This window comes from Canis lupus, chromosome 24 (genome assembly GCF_048164855.1).
Source record: "Canis lupus baileyi chromosome 24, mCanLup2.hap1, whole genome shotgun sequence".
Taxonomy (NCBI): Eukaryota; Metazoa; Chordata; class Mammalia; order Carnivora; family Canidae; genus Canis; species Canis lupus.
This window is the reverse complement of record NC_132861.1, coordinates 2075071-2095441: the sequence shown is the minus strand read 5'-3', so window position 1 is coordinate 2095441 and position 20371 is coordinate 2075071. Positions and strand designations below refer to the sequence as shown.

The window sequence follows — 20371 nt, the reverse complement described above, 5'->3', positions numbered from 1 at the left end:
TCAGGTTCCCGGGGTCACTAACAGAGGAAGTGTGCCCCAGGGGAGCGCACACCACACCCTGCGCGCTGAGCTCGGTAAAAGATGGAGTGTGCCCGGCAGGGCCTCGGGAGCAGCTCAGGTGGTGGCTCCAGGTGGAAGGGGCTGTGTGCCCCTGGAGCGTGATTCTAGCAGTATAGGCCCCAGATCCCAGGGCGCCAGGGGACACAGACCAGGATCCTGCGCTCCATCGTGGACAGGCGGAGGTGGGGAGGGCACAGGACAGGGGGACACTCCAGCTGTGGGGTGCCCCCGAGCTGTGCAGATCAGCGCCCCCACCCCCACCCCTGGAGCATCCAGGCCAGTGCAGACTGGGAGACTGTGGTAGTTACTGCGGGAGCTGACTCCAGGGCTGGAAAGCTGGCCGCCACCAGTGGGGTTGTTGCTACTGGTGTCACCCTGTGCCTGAGATGGAACAGGGCTGCCAGGGAACAGAGGCCTCACATGATAGCTCCCACTGAGCCATGCACCTGGTGGAGGGGCAGGGCAGCTCCCCCAGGTGCACACACCTGAGAATCAGCAGAGCAGCCCCCTCCCCCAGAAGACCAGCTGGAAGGACAGGGGAAGAGCAAGTTCTCCACAGAGCAGTGCTGAAAGCTCCAGGGGAAGTCAAGGGATTTACAGTATATAGAACCAGAGGATACCCCTCCTTGTTTTGTTTTTGTCTTTTGTTTTGTTTTGTTTTTTCTTTTTTTCTTTTTTTTCTTTCCTTTTTCCAGTACAACTCATTTTTAGCCACTCTGCACTGAGCAAAATGACTAGAAAGAAGAATTCACCACAAAAGAAAGAATCAGAAACAGTACTCTCTCCCACAGAGTTACAGAATTTGGATTACAATTCAATGTCAGAAAGCCAATTCAGAAGCACAATTATATAGCTACTGCTGGATCTGGAAAAAAGCATAAAGGATTCAAGAGACTTCATGACTGCAGAATTTAGATCTAATCAGGCCAAAATTAAAAATTAATTAAATGAGATGCAATCCAAACTGGAGGTCCTAATGATGAGGGTTAATGAGGTAGAAGAAAGAGTGAGTAACATAGAAGACAAGTTGATGGCAAGGAAGGAAGTTGAGGAAAAAAGAGAAAAACAATTAAAAGACCACGAGGAAAGGTTAAGGGAAATAAATGACAGCCTCAGAAGGAAAAATCTATGTTTAATTGGGGTTTCAGAGGGTGCCGAAAGGGACAGAGGACCAGAAAGTGTATTTGAACAAATCATAGCTGAGAACTTCCCTAACTTGGGGAGAGAAACAGGCATTCAGATCCAGGAGATAGATCCCCCCCAAAAATCAGTAAAAACCACGCAACACCCCGACATTTAATAGTGAAACTTGCAAATTCCAAAGATAAAGAGAAGATCCTTAAAGCAGCAAGAGACAAGAGATCCTTAACTTAAATGGGGAAAAATATTAGATTGACAGCAGACCTCTCCACAGAGACCTGACAGGCCAGAAAGGGCTGGCAGGATATATACAGGGTACTAAATGAGAAGAACATGCAGCCAAGAATACTCTATCCAGCAAGGATCTCATTCAGAATAGGAGAGATAAAGAGCTTCTAAGATAGGCAGAAACTGAAAGAATATGTGACCACCAAACCAGCTCTGCAAGTAATATTAAAGGGACTCTGTAAAAGAAAGAGGAAGTCCAAAGAAATAACCCACAAAAACAAGGACTGAATAGGTATTATGAAGACACTAAATTCATATCTTTCAATAGTAACTCTGAACATGAATGGGCTTAATGATCCCATCAAAAGACAAAAGTTTCAGACTGGATAAAAAAGCAAGACCCATCTATTTGCTGTCTACAAGAGACTCATTTTATTTTATTTTATTTATTTATTTATCTTTTTATTTTTTAAGAGACTCATTTTAGACCTAAGGACACCTACAGCCTGAAAATAAAAGGTTGGAGAACCATTTACCATTCAAATAGTCCTCAAAAGAAAGCAGGGGCAGCCATCCTTACATCAGATAAATTAAAGTTTATCCCAAAGACTGTAGTAAGAGATGAAGAGGGACACTATATCATACTTAAAGGATCTATCCCACAAGAAGACCTAAAAATCATGAATATTTATGCCCCTAATGTGGAAGCTGCCAAGTATATCAATCAATTAATAACCAAAGTTAAGACATACTTAGATAATAATACACTTATACTGGTATACACAAGTATACACAATATACTTATACTTCAACATGGCACTTTCTGCAAATAACAGATCTTCTAAGCACAACATCTCCAAAGAAACAAGAGCTTTAAATGATACTCTGGATCAGATGCATTTCACGGATATATGCAGAACTTTGCATCGGAACTTAACTGAATACATATTCTTCTCAAGTGCACATGGAACTTTCTCCAGAATAGACCACATACTGGGTTACAAATCAGGTCTTAACCAATACCAAAAGATTGGGAGTGTCCTCTACATATTTTCAGACGACAATGCTTTGAAACTAGAACTGAATCACAAGAAGAAATTTGGCAGAAACTCAAACATGTAGAGGTTACAGAGCATCCTAATAAAAGACGAATGAGTCAACCAGGAAATTAGAGAAGAATTAAAAAGATTCTTGGAAACTAATGAAATTGGAGATACAACCATTCAAAATCTTTGGGATATAGCAAAAGCAGTCCTGAGAGGGAAATACATTGCAAGACAAGCATCCTTCAAAAAATTGGAAAAAACTCAAATACATAAGCTAACCTCACACCCAAAGGAAATGGAGAAAGAACAACAAATAAAACCTACACCAAGCAGAAGAAGAGAGATGATAAAGATTTGAGCAGAACTCAATGAAATAGAGACAAGAAGAACTGCAGAACAGATCAACAAAACAAGGAGTTGGTTCTTTGAAAGAATTAATAAGATAGATAAATCATTAGCCAGCCTTATTAAAAAGAAAAAAAGACTCAAATTAATAAAATCATGAATGAAAGTGGAGAGATCACCATCAATACCAAGGAAATACAAACTATCTTAAAAACATATTATGAGCAGCTTTACGCCAATAAATCAGGCAATCTAGAAGAAATGGATGCATTTCTGGAAAACCAAAAATTACCAAAACTTGAACAGGAAGAAATAGAAAACCTGAACAGGCCGATAACCAGGGAGGAAATTGAAGCAGTCATCAAAAACCTGCCAAGACACAAAAGTCCAGGGCCAGATGGCTTCCCAGGGGAATTCTATCAAACGTTTAAAGAAGAAACCATACCTATTCTACTAGAGCTGTTCCGAAGGATAGAAAGAGATGGAATACTTCCAAACTCGTTTTGTGAGGCCAGCATCACCTGATTCCAGAACCAACCCCCCCCCCCAAAAGGAGAATTATAGACCAATATCCTTGATGAAGACAGATGCAAAAATTCTCAACAAGATACTAGCCAACAGGATCCAACAATACATTAAGAAGATTATTCACCATGACCAAGTGGGGATTTATCCTTGGGATGCAAGTTTGGTTCAACTCTCGTAAAACAATCAACATGACAGATCATATAAACAAGAGAAAAAACAAAACCATATGATCCTCTCAATAGATGCAGAGAAAGGATTTGACACAATACAGCATCCATTCCTGATCAAAACTCTTCAGAATGTAGGATAGAGGGGACCTTCCTCAGCATCTTAAAAGCCGTCTATGAAAAGCCCACAGCAAATATCATTCTCAATCAGGAAACATTGAGACCTTTCCCCTAAGATCAGGAACACGAGAGGGATGTCTACTCTCACCACTGCTATTCAACATAGTACTAGAAGTCCTAGCCTCAGCAATCAGACAACGAGAAGAAATAAAAGGCATTCAGATTGGCAAAGAAGAAGTCAAACTCTCCCTCTTCACAGATGACATGATACTGTACATAGGAAACCCAAAAGATTCCACCCCAAGATTGCTAGAACTCATACAGGAATTCAGCAGTGTGGCAGGATACAAAATCAATTTCCAGAAGTCAGTGGCATTTCTATACACCAACAATGAAGAAAGAGAAATTAAGGAGTCAATCCCATTTACAATTGCACCCCAAACCATAAGATAAACCTAGGAATAAACCTAACCAAAGCGGTAAAGGATCTATACCCTAAAATACTACAGAACATTTCTGAAAGAAATTGAGGAAGACACAAAGAGATGGAAAAATATTCCATGCTCATGATTGGAAGAATAAATACTGTCAAATGTCTATGCTAACCAGGGCAATTTACTCGTTCAATGCAATCCCCATCAAAATACCATGGACTTTGCTCACAGAGTTGGAACAAATAATCTTAAGATTTGTGTGGAACCAGAAAAGACCCCGGATAGCCAGGGGAATATTAAAAAAGAAAACCATATCTGGGGGCATCACAATGCCAGATTTCAGGTTGTACTACAAAGCTGTGGTCATCAAGACAGTGTGGTACTGGCACAAAACCAGACACATAGCTCAATGGAACAGAATAGAGAACCCAGAAGTGGGCCCTCAACTCTATGGTCAACTAATATTCAACAAAGCAGAAAAGACTATCCGCTGGGAAAAAGACAGTCTCTTCAATAAATGGTGCTGGAAAAATTGGACAGCCACGTGCAGAAGAGTGAAACTAGACCATTCTCTTACACCAGACACAAAGATAAACTCAAAACTGTTGAAAGATCTAAATGTGAGACAAGAATCCATCAAAATCCTAGAGGGGAACACAGGTAACACCCTTTTTGAACTTGGCCACAGCAACTTCTTGCAAGATGCATCTATGAGGGCAAAGGAATCAAAAGCCAAAATGAACTATTGGGACTTCATCAAGATAAGAAGCTTCTGCACAGCAAAGGATACGTCAACAAAACTAAAAGACAACCTACAGGGATCCCTGGGTGGCGCAGCGGTTTGGCGCCTGCCTTTGGCCCAGGGCGCGATCCTGGAGACCCGGGATCGAATCCCATGTCGGGCTCCCGGTGCGTGGAGCCTGCTTCTCCCTCTGCCTGTGTCTCTGCCTCTCTCTCTCTCTCTCTGTGACTATCATAAATAAATAAAAATTAAAAAAAAAAAGACAACCTACAGAATGGGAGAAGATATTTGCAAATGACATATCAGATGAAAGGCTGGTACCCAAGATCTATAAAGAACTTATCAAGGCACTTAGTGCTGGGCTGCTCAGTGGTTTGGCACCTGCCTTCGACCCTGTGTGTGACTCTGGAGACCCGGGATCAAGTCCCACATCTGGCTCCCTGTGTGGAGCCGGCTTCTCTCTCCTCTGTGTGTCTCTCATGAATAAATAAATAAAATATTTTTAAAAGAACTTATCATACTCAACAGCAAAGAAACAAAAAATCCAGTCAAGAAATGGGCAAAAGACATGAACAGATATTTCACAGAGGAAGACATAGACATGGCCAACAAGCACATGAGATAATGCTCCGCATCACCTGCCATCAGGGAAATACAAATCGAAACCACAATGAGATACCACCTCACACCAGTGAGAATGGGGAAAATTAACAAGACAGGAAACAACAAATATTAGACAGGATGTGGAGAAAGCGAACCCTCTCGCACTGCTGGTGGGAATGTGAACTGGTACAGTCACTCTGGAAAGCTGTATGGAGGTTCCTCAAAGAGTTAGTAATAGAGTATCCTACAACCCGGCGATTGCACTACTGGGGTATTACACCAAAATGCAGTGAAACACAGGACGCCTGCACCCCAATGTTTATAGCAGCAATGTCTACAATAGCCAAACTGTGGAAGGAGGCTTGGTGCCCATTGAAAGATGATGGATAAATAAGATGTGGTCTATATATACAATGGGATATTACTCAGCCATCAGAAACGGCGAATACCCACCATTTGCTTCAATGTGGGTGGAACTGGAGGGTATTATGCTGAATGAAGTAAGTCAATTGGAAAAGGACAATCATTATATGGTTTCACTCATATGGGGAATATAAAACATAGTTAAAGGGAAAGGAGAGAAACATATAGGGGGAAGGAGAGAAAATGTGTGGGAAAAATGTGAGGGTGACAAAACATGAGACACTTCTAAGTCTGGGAAACGAACAAGGGGTAGTGGAAGGGGAGGTGGGCAAAGGGATGGGTGACTGGGTGACAGGCACTGGGGGGGGACTTGACAGGATGAACACTGAGTGTTATACTATATGTTGGCTAATCGAACTCCAATAAAAATAAAAAAATAAATACAAAAGCAAAGTGGTTGGTGCCAAAGGGAAGGAGGTGAGGCTTTGGATAAAATTGGCAAAGGGAAGTGGCAGAAACATGCTTCCAGTTATAGAGTAAGTTAAGGGGATGAAAGGTACAGCACAAGGAATATAGTGAATGGTATTGTAATCAAAGGTAATGTAAAAGCACTACATAGTGACAGATGGTAGCTACACTTGTTGGGAGTGTAGCATAACATATAGACTTGTCAAATTACTATATCATACCCCTGAAAGCAATGTAACATTGTGTATCAACTATACTTAAAAATTAAAAAAAAAAATTCAGTAGTGTGGCATAAAGAACTCAGAAACAGTCCCAAACACTATCAAAACGTGGCATATGACTGAGAAGGGATTATAAATCAGAGGGGAATAAATGAGCATGTGATAGATGGTATTAGGACTTGTCTATCCATATGAAAAAAACTTCCTCCCCAAATCACAATTATATTTAAAAACTAAATGTAAAAAATAAAACGTTATCATTTTATAAAGCATAATACCTTCACTCCGTCAGTGTGCAGGCTGGATTTCTTAAACATGATCAAAAGCACAAGCCACACACACATACATACACAAAAAGACTGATAAATTTGACTCCATTCAAAATTATAAATATTTCTTTCTATATGACAAATCATAATCAAATTAAAAGGCAGCACATAGGAAATATTTGTAATATAAACTACTAAGAGAAAAAAACAGCATCCATTTTTTATGGCTGAGTAATATCCCATTGTGTGTGTAGACACACACACACACATACACACACACCGCATATCTCCTTCATCCATTGATCTACTCATGGACATTTGAGTTTCTTCTATAACTTGGCTATTGGAAATAATGTTGAATAAACACAGGGGTGCATAGATCTTTTCAAATTAGTATTTTCATTTTAACATTGCATGTCAACTATACTAAAAAAATTAGCATCCAGTTTATTTAAAGCAGTCCTATAAATAAAAAATAAAATATTTTGATTATCATAATACTACTGGTAATGTGCAGGCACCAACCATCAAGAATGAGCAAAACCAGTATGAGGAAGGGGAGGTGGGTGGCAGGGTTAACTGGGTGATGGGTACTGAGGAAGGCTCTTGATGGGATCAGCATTGGGTGTTATACTATATGTTGGCAAATCGAACTTCAATTAAAAAAAAAGAGAACCTCCCCCAAAATGAATAAGTTAGTCTACACCTATACTAGGGAGACCATTGTACTATTAATAAAACATGAAATTTAAAAAAAAAACTTGAAAAAAGAGGCTACTCTGGTGCATACCGGCTGAATACCAGCTTGCCAAATAATTCTACAGGAGAATCAATGAAACACATGTGAAAACAGAGTAACTGAAGTCCCTTCTCAGAAAAAAATTAAAAATGAAATTTGAAATGAAGTTTCTCTTTCAAGCAGGGAATTAGCTTTAATTAAAAGAAAACTGAAGTTGATTGCTTGGATTATAGTATTTTAGGTTGAGCTACTTGAAATGACTATGTTTATAATTAAAAGAGTAAAAAACTGGCAATTCCTTATGGCTTCACTTCTACAGTCTTCATTTATGCATGGTATGGAAATTGACTATTCAGAATATTTCAACCTGTAGAGTGAAAGATAGAAGCTATCTATCTACTAATTCATGGGCTTGAAACTTATTTTCAGGTAAGACTAAAACTTGATTCTACTCAATTATAATAAGGCAATTTTAAAGTATTGTGTTTTCCTGGAATGCAATAAAAAAACTGTTTTCTAGCCTACCAAAAATGCAGTTCTTGGTCAAAAATAGTGAAATATGCTTAGATGATTATTGAAAGCCTAAAGCTGAATGAGAGAAAATCTAACTCAATTTAAATTGAATGAATTTACACTTTTTTTCCATTTTACCACACCAAAATCAGCTCCTTTGTATCTCTACACTATAAAAATTCCACTATAATTTTTGGGTTTTGCAATAGCATTACTGTTGGCTCCTTAAACTTCAAAAAGTTCTCACAAAGTTTAAGAATAATCTTAGGTAAAAGTGTTCTAACAGTTTCTAAAATTACACATTTTTATTTTCATAGATATTTTGGGAAATCAAAAATGAAGAAACCCAAGTAGTCAGTAAACAAAAAATATGCTCAACCTTCCTTAGTTTTGTTCTTCCTTTCTTTATTCTTTATCTTTCACCCTCCCCTCCTTCCTCTTTCCTTCCTTTCCTTCAGTCTTGAAGCTGACATAAAAAAATGTCAACAATTTTTTTAAAGATTTATTTATGTATTTGAGACAAAGCAGAGTAGGGGGCAGTGGGGCAGAGGGAGAAAGAAACTCAAGCAGAATCCGCGCACTGAAGCACAGAACCTGGCAAGGGACTCAATCTCATCACCCTGAGATTGTAACCTGAGCTGAAACCAAGAGTCAGACACTTAACCACTGTGCCACCTAGGTGCACCCCAAAGATTTTAACAACTATTAATACTAACATCAGTTTGTATCTTGTTCTTGTACTTTAATGTATTAATATTTATTTAGAAAAAGAGAAATTTAAAAAAAAAAAACACGTTTTTACCTTTGCCTCCCTTACAATGAATCGCTACGATGTTTTCGTCATCTTGAGCCATCCACTCATCTACTTCCTTAGTGAATGCCACCATCTCACTGATTTCAAATGTAAAATTTTTAGTTGAATTAAAATACATAAAAAAAATCCAGCCCAGTGTATTTAGCTTTCTTCTGACAGTCATCTTGGCATAAAACTTACCTTAGAGTGGGGACATTGTGATCATCAATTTTGACTCGCCGGACCCTGTAATGGAAGTTCTTAGGGTCATAAGCTCTTTCACCTAAAATAAATGATAATTATGTCATATATCTATGCCTAATAAACATAGTAAATAATCAAGTTATGAAGAAGTTCTATTTTTTTCTTATAAATTCCTTATCCGCCTTTATCTTTTTAAAAGATTTTATTTATTTATTCATGAGAGACACAGAGAGAGAGAAAGAGAGGCAGAGACACAGGCAGAGAGAGAAGCAGGCTCCATGCAGGGAGCCCGACATGGGACTCGATCCCAGGACTCCAGGATCACACCCTGGACTGAAAGAAGGGGCTAAACCATTGAGCCACCCAGGGATCTCCCTTATCCACCTTTAAAGCGAGCTTTCTGACTGGCTCTTGCTGCTTTATTTTTCAGAATATTAAGAGTATGAAAAACACAGATAGTAGTAGTTTGTCCATCTTGAGTAACCTAAGCCCAATTTATTTGGGTTTCACAGGCCTTACTTTTAATTTTCCAGCAGGCTACATCATATTATCATACATATAATAGATAGACACCACAGAGCAGAAGTAAATGTGGCCAACCAGACTGCTTGCCTCCTGAAACTGTCTATTTAATATACAGGAAGAGGAAAAGTCAAAACACACAAAGTAGTAAGCCAGGATATAATCTGTTTTATAAAAGGTTTTGCTCTTGGAGCATATTTTCCCTTGTTTATTGACTCTTTGGATTTTTTTCATTTGAGTAATGCTCTCCTTACACTTCACTCCTAGTGAATTAGAAAATATATTTGTTGAATTGTCTGTCTTCAAAACACAAGGTGGCAGGAAAAACGGAAGTATTTTCCTAAACCTAAGACCACTAGAGCAGATTTTGCCCAAAATGGGTCTGCTGCCACTGGAGCCTCCTGCCTCCCCCACTGGGTATTTATGCTATTGAGCTATTTTTTCCTACAAAATAGAGCCAGTGCAAGATGGAGATTTTAAACTCACTTCCCACCACCCACCAAATACTTATGATTAAATGAAATGTAAAAACTGAAACATCTTATATGTAGTGATCTGTTTTCTATCAATAGTAGCAAAGTATCTGCGCATGTACATACTGCATAGATTATAGACTTGATAGTGGTCTTGATGTTTGGTATCTAGGAACCGCACAACTTCCTAGAACAAATAGACACATATCATATATAAATCCACATGGCACCAATTTAAGCCATTCTTTAGGAGTAAGCCAAAATGGTCATTACCTTTTATTCACTTGTCCTTCACTTAGCACCTTCTAGGGAAGACTTAGGGAATAAGCTCCTCTGTATCTCTACACTATAAAAATTCCACTATAATTTTTGGGTTTTGCAATAGCATTACTGTTGGCTCCTTAAACTTCAAAAGTTTGGAGGATTAGATTTTTAATAACAATGAATAGTAATATGCAGATATTTTCTAATCCTGCTGGAGTATGTACATTCCAATCCTATCTCATCCACTGACGGTTTTCAAAAAGCGCAAAATGTTGTACTTGACTACTCTGATTAACCTCTACTATAAATACACATTGCTTAAAGCTACTAGAGATAGTTAACTAGCCATAAGTAAATTTGTTCCAAATTTTGAATTCACAGTAATATATGTTTCTTATCTAGATATGTTTTCTGGATAGGTATTCTTATTTATATTTTTTAAAGAAAAGATGTATTTAGAAAATGAGAGAGCACACATGAGCAGGGGGAAGGGCAGAGGAAGAGGGAGAAAGAATCTCCAGCAGACTTCCTGCTGAGTGCAGAGCCTGATACAGGGCTCTATCCCACGACCCTGAGATTATTACCTGAGCTAAAACCAAGAGTCACAGGCTCAACCAACTGAGTCACTCAGGCACTGCAATAGATAGATTTTTAAGATAATGATCTGGATATTACAATCTTCCTATGCACCATTTAAATGAATAAAAGATTCAAAACTGAACTATTATGATTCATATCATAATATGATTGTGTGTGTATATATGCATGATAGAAAAAGATAAATATATTAAATTTTAGTTAAGTGGTAGCAATATGGAGATTTTTTTGGATCTCCTGCATATTTTCTAAAGTGAATACATATGTTTGTGTATGTGCATATATGTATATATATACACACAAATATATGCATATATGCATAACTTTTCAAATAAGAAATAGTGATTTAAAAAACAGTTACTATCACCATAACCAATACAATATTTTCAACAAATTTATCCATCTGAAACATACACACATGTGCATGTGTCTCTCTCTGTACAACAACAAAATGACTAAAAAAGCTAAAAAATTGATGAGTATAGAACCCTGAATCATGTTTACTAGGTTCATATTAAGAAAAAGAAAAGATATCAAAATGATCAATTGGTTAAATTATCAGGAGGAAATAGTCAAAAAGGTGAACTGTGAGTCTGCATAATGTTGGAATGGGGAAATAAATAGACTTATACACATCAAAATTCATGAGATCCTTCACACTAAATAAAATGCAGATAGACTGAGGAATAAGATCTAAAAAAACCCACAAATATCTCTAAGAAGTGAACATTAATCAATTCTTTTGATAAGGAAAAACAAAGTGTTGAATCAATGGAAGATCAACAGATTTAGGTTCAACTTTATAAAAATTTGAAATTTCTGTTAAAAAAATGGTACATATAACAAACACATAACAGAGGAGAATAATTTTCAGTAAAATTGAGTGAAGAGGACTATGTCTAGTATTATCTATAAACTAGTTATGCTAGTATAAACTAGTAACTCATAACAGTCTCTGTGTGTTCACACAATATTAACAGAATAGTTTACACTCGATGTGATTGTCTATCAGCACATTCGTTGATTTGGAGATGAAGATACATCCTCATTGCTTGCATGTGGTGGTGGCACTGGCCAAACTTGACACTTCCACCATAGTGCTTGCTTCTTCATTCCCACATATGTACAACTCTTGCTACTTCTAGGCAACATTTGACATTTATATTAGCAAATTTACCATGTGTGAAATCCTACTGTTTGCTCTGCATATTACTATTCATTGTTATTAAAAATCTAATCCTGCAAATTTACTCCCTCTTAAGAGTGAAGGGGAACCACATGACCACTTAGCATTCTCTCAGGAATTAATTGTTTCCATATCTGAATCTTGTATCCTTTAGTCTAACTGGATTTAATTTAGTTTGTAGATGGCTTTCATTTAAAATATAACAAAGGCATACTCTGTGTAGGATATGTTGTTATTAATTGAACATGTAAGCACCAACACAGCTCCACTGCCTAATTCTCAGTCTGCCCAGGTAGCTGAACAAATAGCTCAGACATGAGCCTGCATTCAGACAAAAGATGAAAGTAAATATTCATATGGATAGTAGAAATGATTTTTGAGGTAGTTTATAATTCATGAATTTTATAAAAACTGATAATTTATTACCTCTTCTTCACATATGCTAATTAAAAATGGTAAAAATATCATGGCTTATAAGAACTTTTTCAAAATCCCAAGGAGATAAGTGTTAAGAACTGGAAAAAACTCTACCTCAATGGTCTAGAGAACACCCAAGAAGTCAAGAGTAATGTTTTTGCTTTGATTTATATGCTAAATGAAGTTTGTGGCTTTTTAACACCCCAGCCAATAGTGTTGCTAAATTTATATTTATCACACCAATCTACAAAAGGAAAATGAATCAATTTAGACAAGTTGTAATTAACTCACAGTTCTCAGCTCAACCTACTGAAAAGCAATTTTGGCAAAGGATACTTTATTTCTAGAGATGGATTCTGGCAATTTGAGGGTGGCTATCCTGAAGTGCCATAATCCATCCAATGGACCCTGGTCAAATTACTCCATAACTCTTCCCATTATGGAATGGATAAAGTCATTTCCACATTAAATAGAGGTTTGGAAGATTTCCCAAAATTGGTCAGGGGAGTAGAATCATGTCTTACCTATAAATAGCATAAACTAGATAAGATATGGTTCACACTCTTCTCTTTAAGACCTTTTGAACATTTACAAACCGATTTTATTTGACTGCCCAAGTCTCAAGACTATGAATATATACTAGTTATTGTTCATAATTTTTTGCATGTATAGAAAAGTTTCCTTGCCTTAGAATAAAAAAAATGATTTCCTTAATGATCCAAATACTTTATCCTCCCTGCATCTACCTTGTAGTGCTCTTGTACTTCAATATTGGGCTCTATCACATAAGTGTATTTGGTCAATGGAATGACATAGAGCAGGCGATTGCAAAAGCCCTTGTAAGAGTCTACTCTAGCTTTTGCCTTTTGCCATTATAAGAATTCATCCGACTAGCCTAATGGAGGATGAAAACATGTGGAGCAGATAAGAGTTACCCCAGGTAAGGTCATTCCTCAATATCTTTTAAGATTTGTGAAAAGCCCACAGCAAATATCATTTTCAATCAGGAAACACTGAGACCTTTCCCCTAAGATCAGGAACATGACAGGGATGTCCACTCTCACCACTGCTATTCATTTTTTTTAAATAATAAATTTATTTTTTATTGGTGTTCAATTAGCCAACATACAGAGTAACACCCAGTGCTCATCCCGTCAAGTACCCCCCCTCAGTGCCCGTCACCCAGTCACCCCACCCCCCGCCCTCCTCCCCTTCCACCACCCCTAGTTCATTTCTCAGAGTTAGGAGTCTTTATGTTCTGTCTCTCTTTCTGATATTTCCTGCCCATTTTTTCTCCCTTCCCTTCTATTCCCTTTCACTATTATTTATATTCCCCAAATGAATGAGAACATTTAATGTTTGTCCTTCTCCAATTGACTCATTTCACTCAGCATAATACCCTCCAGTTCCATCCACATTGAAGCAAATGGTGGGTATTTGTCATTTCTAATGGCTGAGGAATATTCCATTGTACACATAGACCACATCTTCTTTATCCATTCATCTTTCGATGGACACCGAGGTCCTTCCACAGTTTGGCTACTGTGGACATTGCTGCTATGAACATTGGGGTGCAGGTGTCCCGGCGTTTCATTGCATCTGTATCTTTGGGATAAATCCCCAACAGTGCAATTGCTGGGTCGTAGGGCAGGTCTATTTTTGACTCTTTGAGGAACCTGCACATAGTTTTCCAGAGTGGCTGCACCAGTTCACATTCCCACCAAGAGTGCAAGAGGGTCCCCCTTTCTCCACATCCTCTCCAACATTTGTGGTTTCCTGCCTTGTTAATTTTCCCCATTCTCACTGGTGTGAGGTGGTATCTCCTTGTGGTTTTGATTTGTATTTCCCTGATGGCAAGTGATGCGGAGCATTTTCTCATGTGCATGTTGGCCATGTCTATGTCTTCCTCTGAGATTTCTGTTCATGTCTTTTGCCCATTTCATGATTGGATTGTGTGTTTCTTTGGTGTTGAGTTTAAGAAGTTCTTTATAGATCTTGGAAACTAGCCCTTTATCTGATACGTCTTTTGCAAATATCTTCTCCCATTCTGTAGGTTGTTTTTTAGTTTTGTTGACTGTATCCTTTGCTGTGAAAAAGCTTCTTATCTGGATGAAGTCCCAATAGTTCATTTTTGCTTTTGTTTCTTTTGCCTTCGTGGATGTATCTTGCAAGAAGTTACTGTGACCAAGTTCTCCTCTAGGATTGTGATAGAATCTTGTCTCACATTTAGATCTTTCATCCATTTTGAGTTTATCTTTGTGTATGGTGCAAGAGAGTGGTCTAGTTTCATTCTTCTGCATGTGGATGTCCAATTTTCCCAGCACCATTTATTGAAGAGGCTGTCTTTCTTCCAGTGGATGATCATTCCTCCTTTATCGAATATTAGTTGACGAAAAAGTTGAGGGTCCACTTCTGGATTCTCTATTCTGTTCCATTGATCTATGATCTATACTCTAAAAACTATAGAACACTTCTGAAAGAAATTGAGGAAGACACAAAGAGATGGAAAAATATTCCATGCTCATGGATTGGCAGAATTAATATTGTGAAAATGTCAATGTTCCCAGGGCAATTTACACATTTAATGCAATCCCTATCAAAATACCATGGACTTTCTTCAGAGAGTTGGAACAAATAATCTTAAGATTTGTGTGGAATTAGAAAAGACCCCGAATAGCCAGGGGAATTTTAAAAAAGAAAACCATATCTGGTGGCATCACATTGCCAGATTTCAGGTTGTACTACAAAGCTGTGGTCATCAAGACAGTGTGGTACTGGCACAAAAACCACTGCTATTCAACATAGTACTAGAAGTCCTAGCCTCAGCAATCAGACAATGAGAAGAAATAAAAGGCATTCAAATTGGCAAAGAAGTCAAACTCTCCCTCTTCACAGATGACATGATACTGTACATAGGAAACCCAAAAGATTCCACCCCAAGATTGCTAGAACTCATACAGGAATTCAGCAGTGTGGCAGGATACAAAATCAATTTCCAGAAGTCAGTGGCATTTCTATACGCCAACAATGAAGAAAGAGAAATTAAGGAGTCAATCCCATTTACAATTGCACCCCAAACCATAAGATAAACCTAGGAATAAACCTAACCAAAGCGGTAAAGGATCTATACCCTAAAACACTACAGAACATTTCTGAAAGAAATTGAGGAAGACACAAAGAGATGGAAAAATATTCCATGCTCATGATTGGAAGAATAAATACTGTCAAATGTCTATGCTAACCAGGGCAATTTACTCGTTCAATGCAATCCCCATCAAAATACCATGGACTTTGCTCACAGAGTTGGAACAAATAATCTTAAGATTTGTGTGGAACCAGAGAAGACCCTGGATAGCCAGGGGAATATTCAACAAGAAAACCAGAGCTGGAGGCATCACAAGACCAGATTTCGTTTTTTTTTTTTTTTTTTTTTTTTTTTTTTTTTTTTACAAGACCAGATTTCAAGCTGTATTACAAAGCTGTGGTCATCAAGACAGTGTGGTACTGGCACAAAACCAGACACATAGCTCAATGGAACAGAATAGAGAACCCAGAAGTGGGCCCTCAACTCTATGGTCAACTAATATTCAACAAAGCAGAAAAGACTATCCACTGGGAAAAGGACAGTCTTTTCAATAAATGGTGCTGGGAAAATTGGACAGCCACATGCAGAAGAGTGAAACTAGACCATTCTCTTACACCAGACACAAAGATAAACTCAAAACTGTTGAAAGATCTAAATGTGAGACAAGAATCCATCAAAATCCTAGAGGGGAACACAGGTAACACCCTTTTTGAACTTGGCCACAGCAACTTCTTGCAAGATACATCTATGAGGGCAAAGGAATCAAAAGCAAAAATGAACTATTGAGACTTAATGAAGATAAAAAGCTTCTGCACAGCAAAGGATACAGTCAACAAAATTAAAAGACAGCCTACAGAATGAGAGAAGATATTTGCAAATGACATATCATATGAAGGACTGGTACCCAAGATCTATAGCTTAGATCTTAGAGTTTGAACTTATCAAACTCAACAGCAAAGAAACCAAAAATCCAGTCAAGAAATGGACAGAAGACACGAACAGAAATTTTACTAAAGAAGATATACACATGGCCAGCAAACATGAGAAAATGCTCCGCATCACTTGCCATCAGGGAAATACAAATGAAAACCACAATGAGATACCACCTCACACCAGTGAGAATGGGGAAAATTAACAAGACCGGAAACAACAAAATTGAAGAGGATGTGGAGAAAGGGGAACGCTCTTGCACTGTTGGTGGGAATGTGAACTGGTACAGCCACTCTGGAAAACTGTGTGGAGGTTCCTCAAAGATGTAAAAAGAGGCAGCAATTACACTACTGAGTATTTATCCCAAAGATAGATGCAGAGAAATGCCAGGACACCTGCACAATGTTCATAGCAGCAATGTCCACAATGTTCATAGCAGCAATGTCCACAATAGCCAAACTGTGGAAGGAGCCTTGGTGTCCATTGACAGATGAATGGATAAAGAAGATGTGGTATATATATACAATGGACTATTACTCAGCCATTAGAAACGGCAAATACTCATCATTTGCTTTGACGTGGATGGATCTGGAGGGTATTATGCTCAGTGAAGTAAGTCAGTTGAGAAGGATAATTATTATATGGCTTCACTCATATGGGGAATATAAGAAATAGTGATAGGGATTATAAGGAAAAGGAGGGGAATCAATAGGGTAAAATCAGAGAGGGAGACAAACCATGACAGACTCCTAATTCTGGGAAATGAACAAAGGGTTGCAGAAGGGGAGGTGGGTGGGAGGGTTGGGGTAACTGGGTGACGGGCACTGACAGGGGCGCTTGATGGGATAAGCATTGGGTGTTATACTATATGTTGGTAAATCTAATTTAAAAACAAATGAAAAAATTGTCAATAAAAAAAATAGAATGTGCTTGAATTTAAATGACCATCAATTTAATATAGACTGATATATACTTAGAATGTTATATATAAACCTCATAGTAAACACAAACCCAAAACTGACAATAGATACACAAAAATAGAAAGTCAAGCATAACACTACATACAGTTATAATCAGAAGGAAAGAGAACAAGAGAAGAAGAAATAACAGAGAAAAACCACAAACAAACCTGAAAACAATCAAAAAGTCAATAAGTACATACTGAAAGTGATTACTGGGCAGCCTGGGTGGCTCAGCAGTTTAGCACCTGCCTTCAGCCCGGGGCGTGGTCCCAGAGACCCCAGATGGAGTCCCACATCGGGCTCCCTGCATGGAGCCTGATTCTCTCTCTGCCTGTGTCTCTGCGTCTCTCTCTCTCTCTCTGTATCTCTCATGAATAAGTAAATAAAATTTAAAAAAAAATAAAGAAAATAATTACTTACATGTTAAGTGCTCTAAATTCTTTCTTTCTTTTTTTTAAGTACTCTAAATTCTCCAATCAAAAGGCATAGGGTGGCAGAATGGATAAAAACACAAGACTGATCTATGTGTTGCCTGGAAGACACTCATTTCAGATATAAGGACACACTCAGATTGAAAGTGAAAAGATGTAAAAGATATTTTATGCAAAAGGAAGTGAAAAAAACCTCTATGTAACATTATTTATACCACACAAAGTAGACCTTAAAGACTAACAAGAGAAAAAGAAGGCCATTGTATAAGGATAATGGAACCAATTGAACAAGACAACAGTTGTAATATCTATGCACCCAACAATGGAGCACCTAAATACTCAAGGCAAATATTAATAGACATAAAGGAAGAAAGAGTAAAACAACAATAGTAGGAGATATTAACACAGCACTTACATTAATAGATAGATTATATAGGAAGAATAACAATAAGGAAAGTGTCTTTCCTTATTAAATATAATATAGATAAAATAAATATAGAACATGCCATGCAAAAAAAACAGAATACACATTCCTTTTATATACACACAGAAATTTTCCAAGATAGGTCAAATGTTAGGCCAAAACAAATCTCAATAAATTTAAAAAGATTGAATTATATCATGTATATTTTCCAGTCACAATGGAATGAAACAGAAATCAATCACAGGGAAAAAATTGGAAAACTAAACATGTGGAGGCTTACCAACATGCTGCTAAACAACAGATGAGTTAACAAGGAAAATGAAGAGAAAATAAAAAAAATATATGGAGACAAATAGAAAATGAACACAATGGTCTGAAGTCTTTGAGACCCAGAGAAAAGAGTTCTCAGAGGGATATTTATAGAGATACCAGCCAACCTGAAGAAATAAGAAAAACCTCAAACAGTCTAAATTTTATAGTTATACCTATAAAAACTACAAAAAGACAATGAAGCCCAAAATTAGTAGATGAAAAGATTTAATAAAAATCAGAGCAGAAATGAATGAGAGAGTCTTAAAGAACAGAAAAGACAATGAGACAGAGTTGATTCTTTCAAAAGATTTTTAAAGAATCAATCTCTAGCAGACCAATCAAGAAAAAAAAACAAACAGGGGCGTCAGGGTGGCTCAGCGGTTGAGCACCTGCCTTCAGCCCAGGGTGTGATCCTGGGGTCCTGGAATCGATTCCCACATCAGGCTCCCTTCAGGGAGCCTGCTTCTCCCTCTGCCTGAGTCTCTGCCTCTCTCTGTGTGTCTCTCTCATGAATAAATAAATAAAATCTCTTTAAAAAAAAAAAGAAAAAAAGCAAACAAAACCAGAAACAAGAGAGGTAACAAAGAACACCTTAGAGATACAAAGGATTATAACAGTAATACAAAAAATTATATGGCAACAAATCGGATAACCTAGGAAAAATAGATGAACTCCTAGAAGGGCACAATTTCCCTAAACTGAATCAGGAAGAAATACAAATTTGAAAACCAAATTATTGCTAACAGAATTGAATTGTTAACAACAACAACAACAACAACAACAACAAAAACTCCCAACAAACCAATTCCAGGACCAGACAAATTCAAAGGTGAATTTACCAAATATGTATACAATGGAATATATTACTCAGCCATTAGAAACGACAAATACCCACCATTTGCGTCGACGTGGATGGAACTTTAGGGTATTATGCTGAGTGAAATAAGTCAATCAGAGAAAAACAAACATTACATGGTCTCAGTCATTTGGGGAATATAAAAAAATAGTGAAAGGGAATAAAGGGGAAAGGAGAGAAAATGAGTGAATATATCAGTGAGGGTGACAAAACATGAGAGACACCTAACTCTGGGAAACGAACAAGGGGTGGTGAAAGGGGAGGTGGGCAGGGGATTGGGGGGACTGGGTGATGGGCACGGGGCGGGGCACTGGTGGGATGAGCACTAGATGTTACGCTATATGTTGGCAAATTGAACTTCAATAAAAAAAAATTTAAAAAAAAGAAGAGTTAGTACCTATTATCTGTTATTATCTATCTATTCTAAAAAATAACAAAAGAAGTATAGCTTCAAAGTACAGTCTATGAGGCCAGCATTTATTACCCTGATACCAAAACCAACAAACATACTTCAAAAGAACAAAACTACAAACAATATCACTGAAGAACACAGAAGCAAAAATTCTCAACAAAATATCAGCAAACTACATTCAACAATATATTAAAAGGAAGATTCACTACAATCAAGTGGGATTTATCCCAGGGTTGCAAGAATGGTTCAGTATTTGGAAATCAATCACCCCAAGTCAACAAAACAAAGTATAAAAACCACATGATCATCTCAGTTTAAAAAATGGGTTTAGAAGGAACATACCCTAACATAATAAATGTCATATATGATAAACTCACAGGTAACATCATACTCAATAGTGAAAACTGGAGAACTTTTCCTCTAAGATCAAAAACAAGACAATCATGTCTACTGTCACCACTTTTATTCAACATATTCCTGGAAGCTCTAACCACCATAATCAGACAAGAAAAAAAAT

The 20371-nt window shown here is 37.6% G+C and overlaps 1 protein-coding gene across 12 annotated transcripts in view; it reads right to left on the bottom strand.

The window, feature by feature from the left end:
• Positions 1-20371, bottom strand: part of LOC140616601 (phosphatidylinositol 3,4,5-trisphosphate 3-phosphatase TPTE2-like) — a 160306-nt gene that overhangs the window by 44021 nt on the left and 95914 nt on the right. For 10 of the 12 annotated variants that reach the window (XM_072797236.1, XM_072797235.1, XM_072797240.1 and 7 more), the window contains 3 exons: positions 10105-10165; positions 8981-9062; positions 8789-8877 (listed from right to left, as the gene is read on the bottom strand). In XM_072797236.1, the coding sequence (XP_072653337.1) occupies positions 8789-8877; positions 8981-9062; positions 10105-10165 (232 nt within the window). Of the gene's footprint in view, positions 1-8788; positions 8878-8980; positions 9063-10104; positions 10166-20371 lie in introns of those variants that run through there. The other 2 variants (XM_072797244.1, XM_072797245.1) reach the window with 2 other exon arrangements.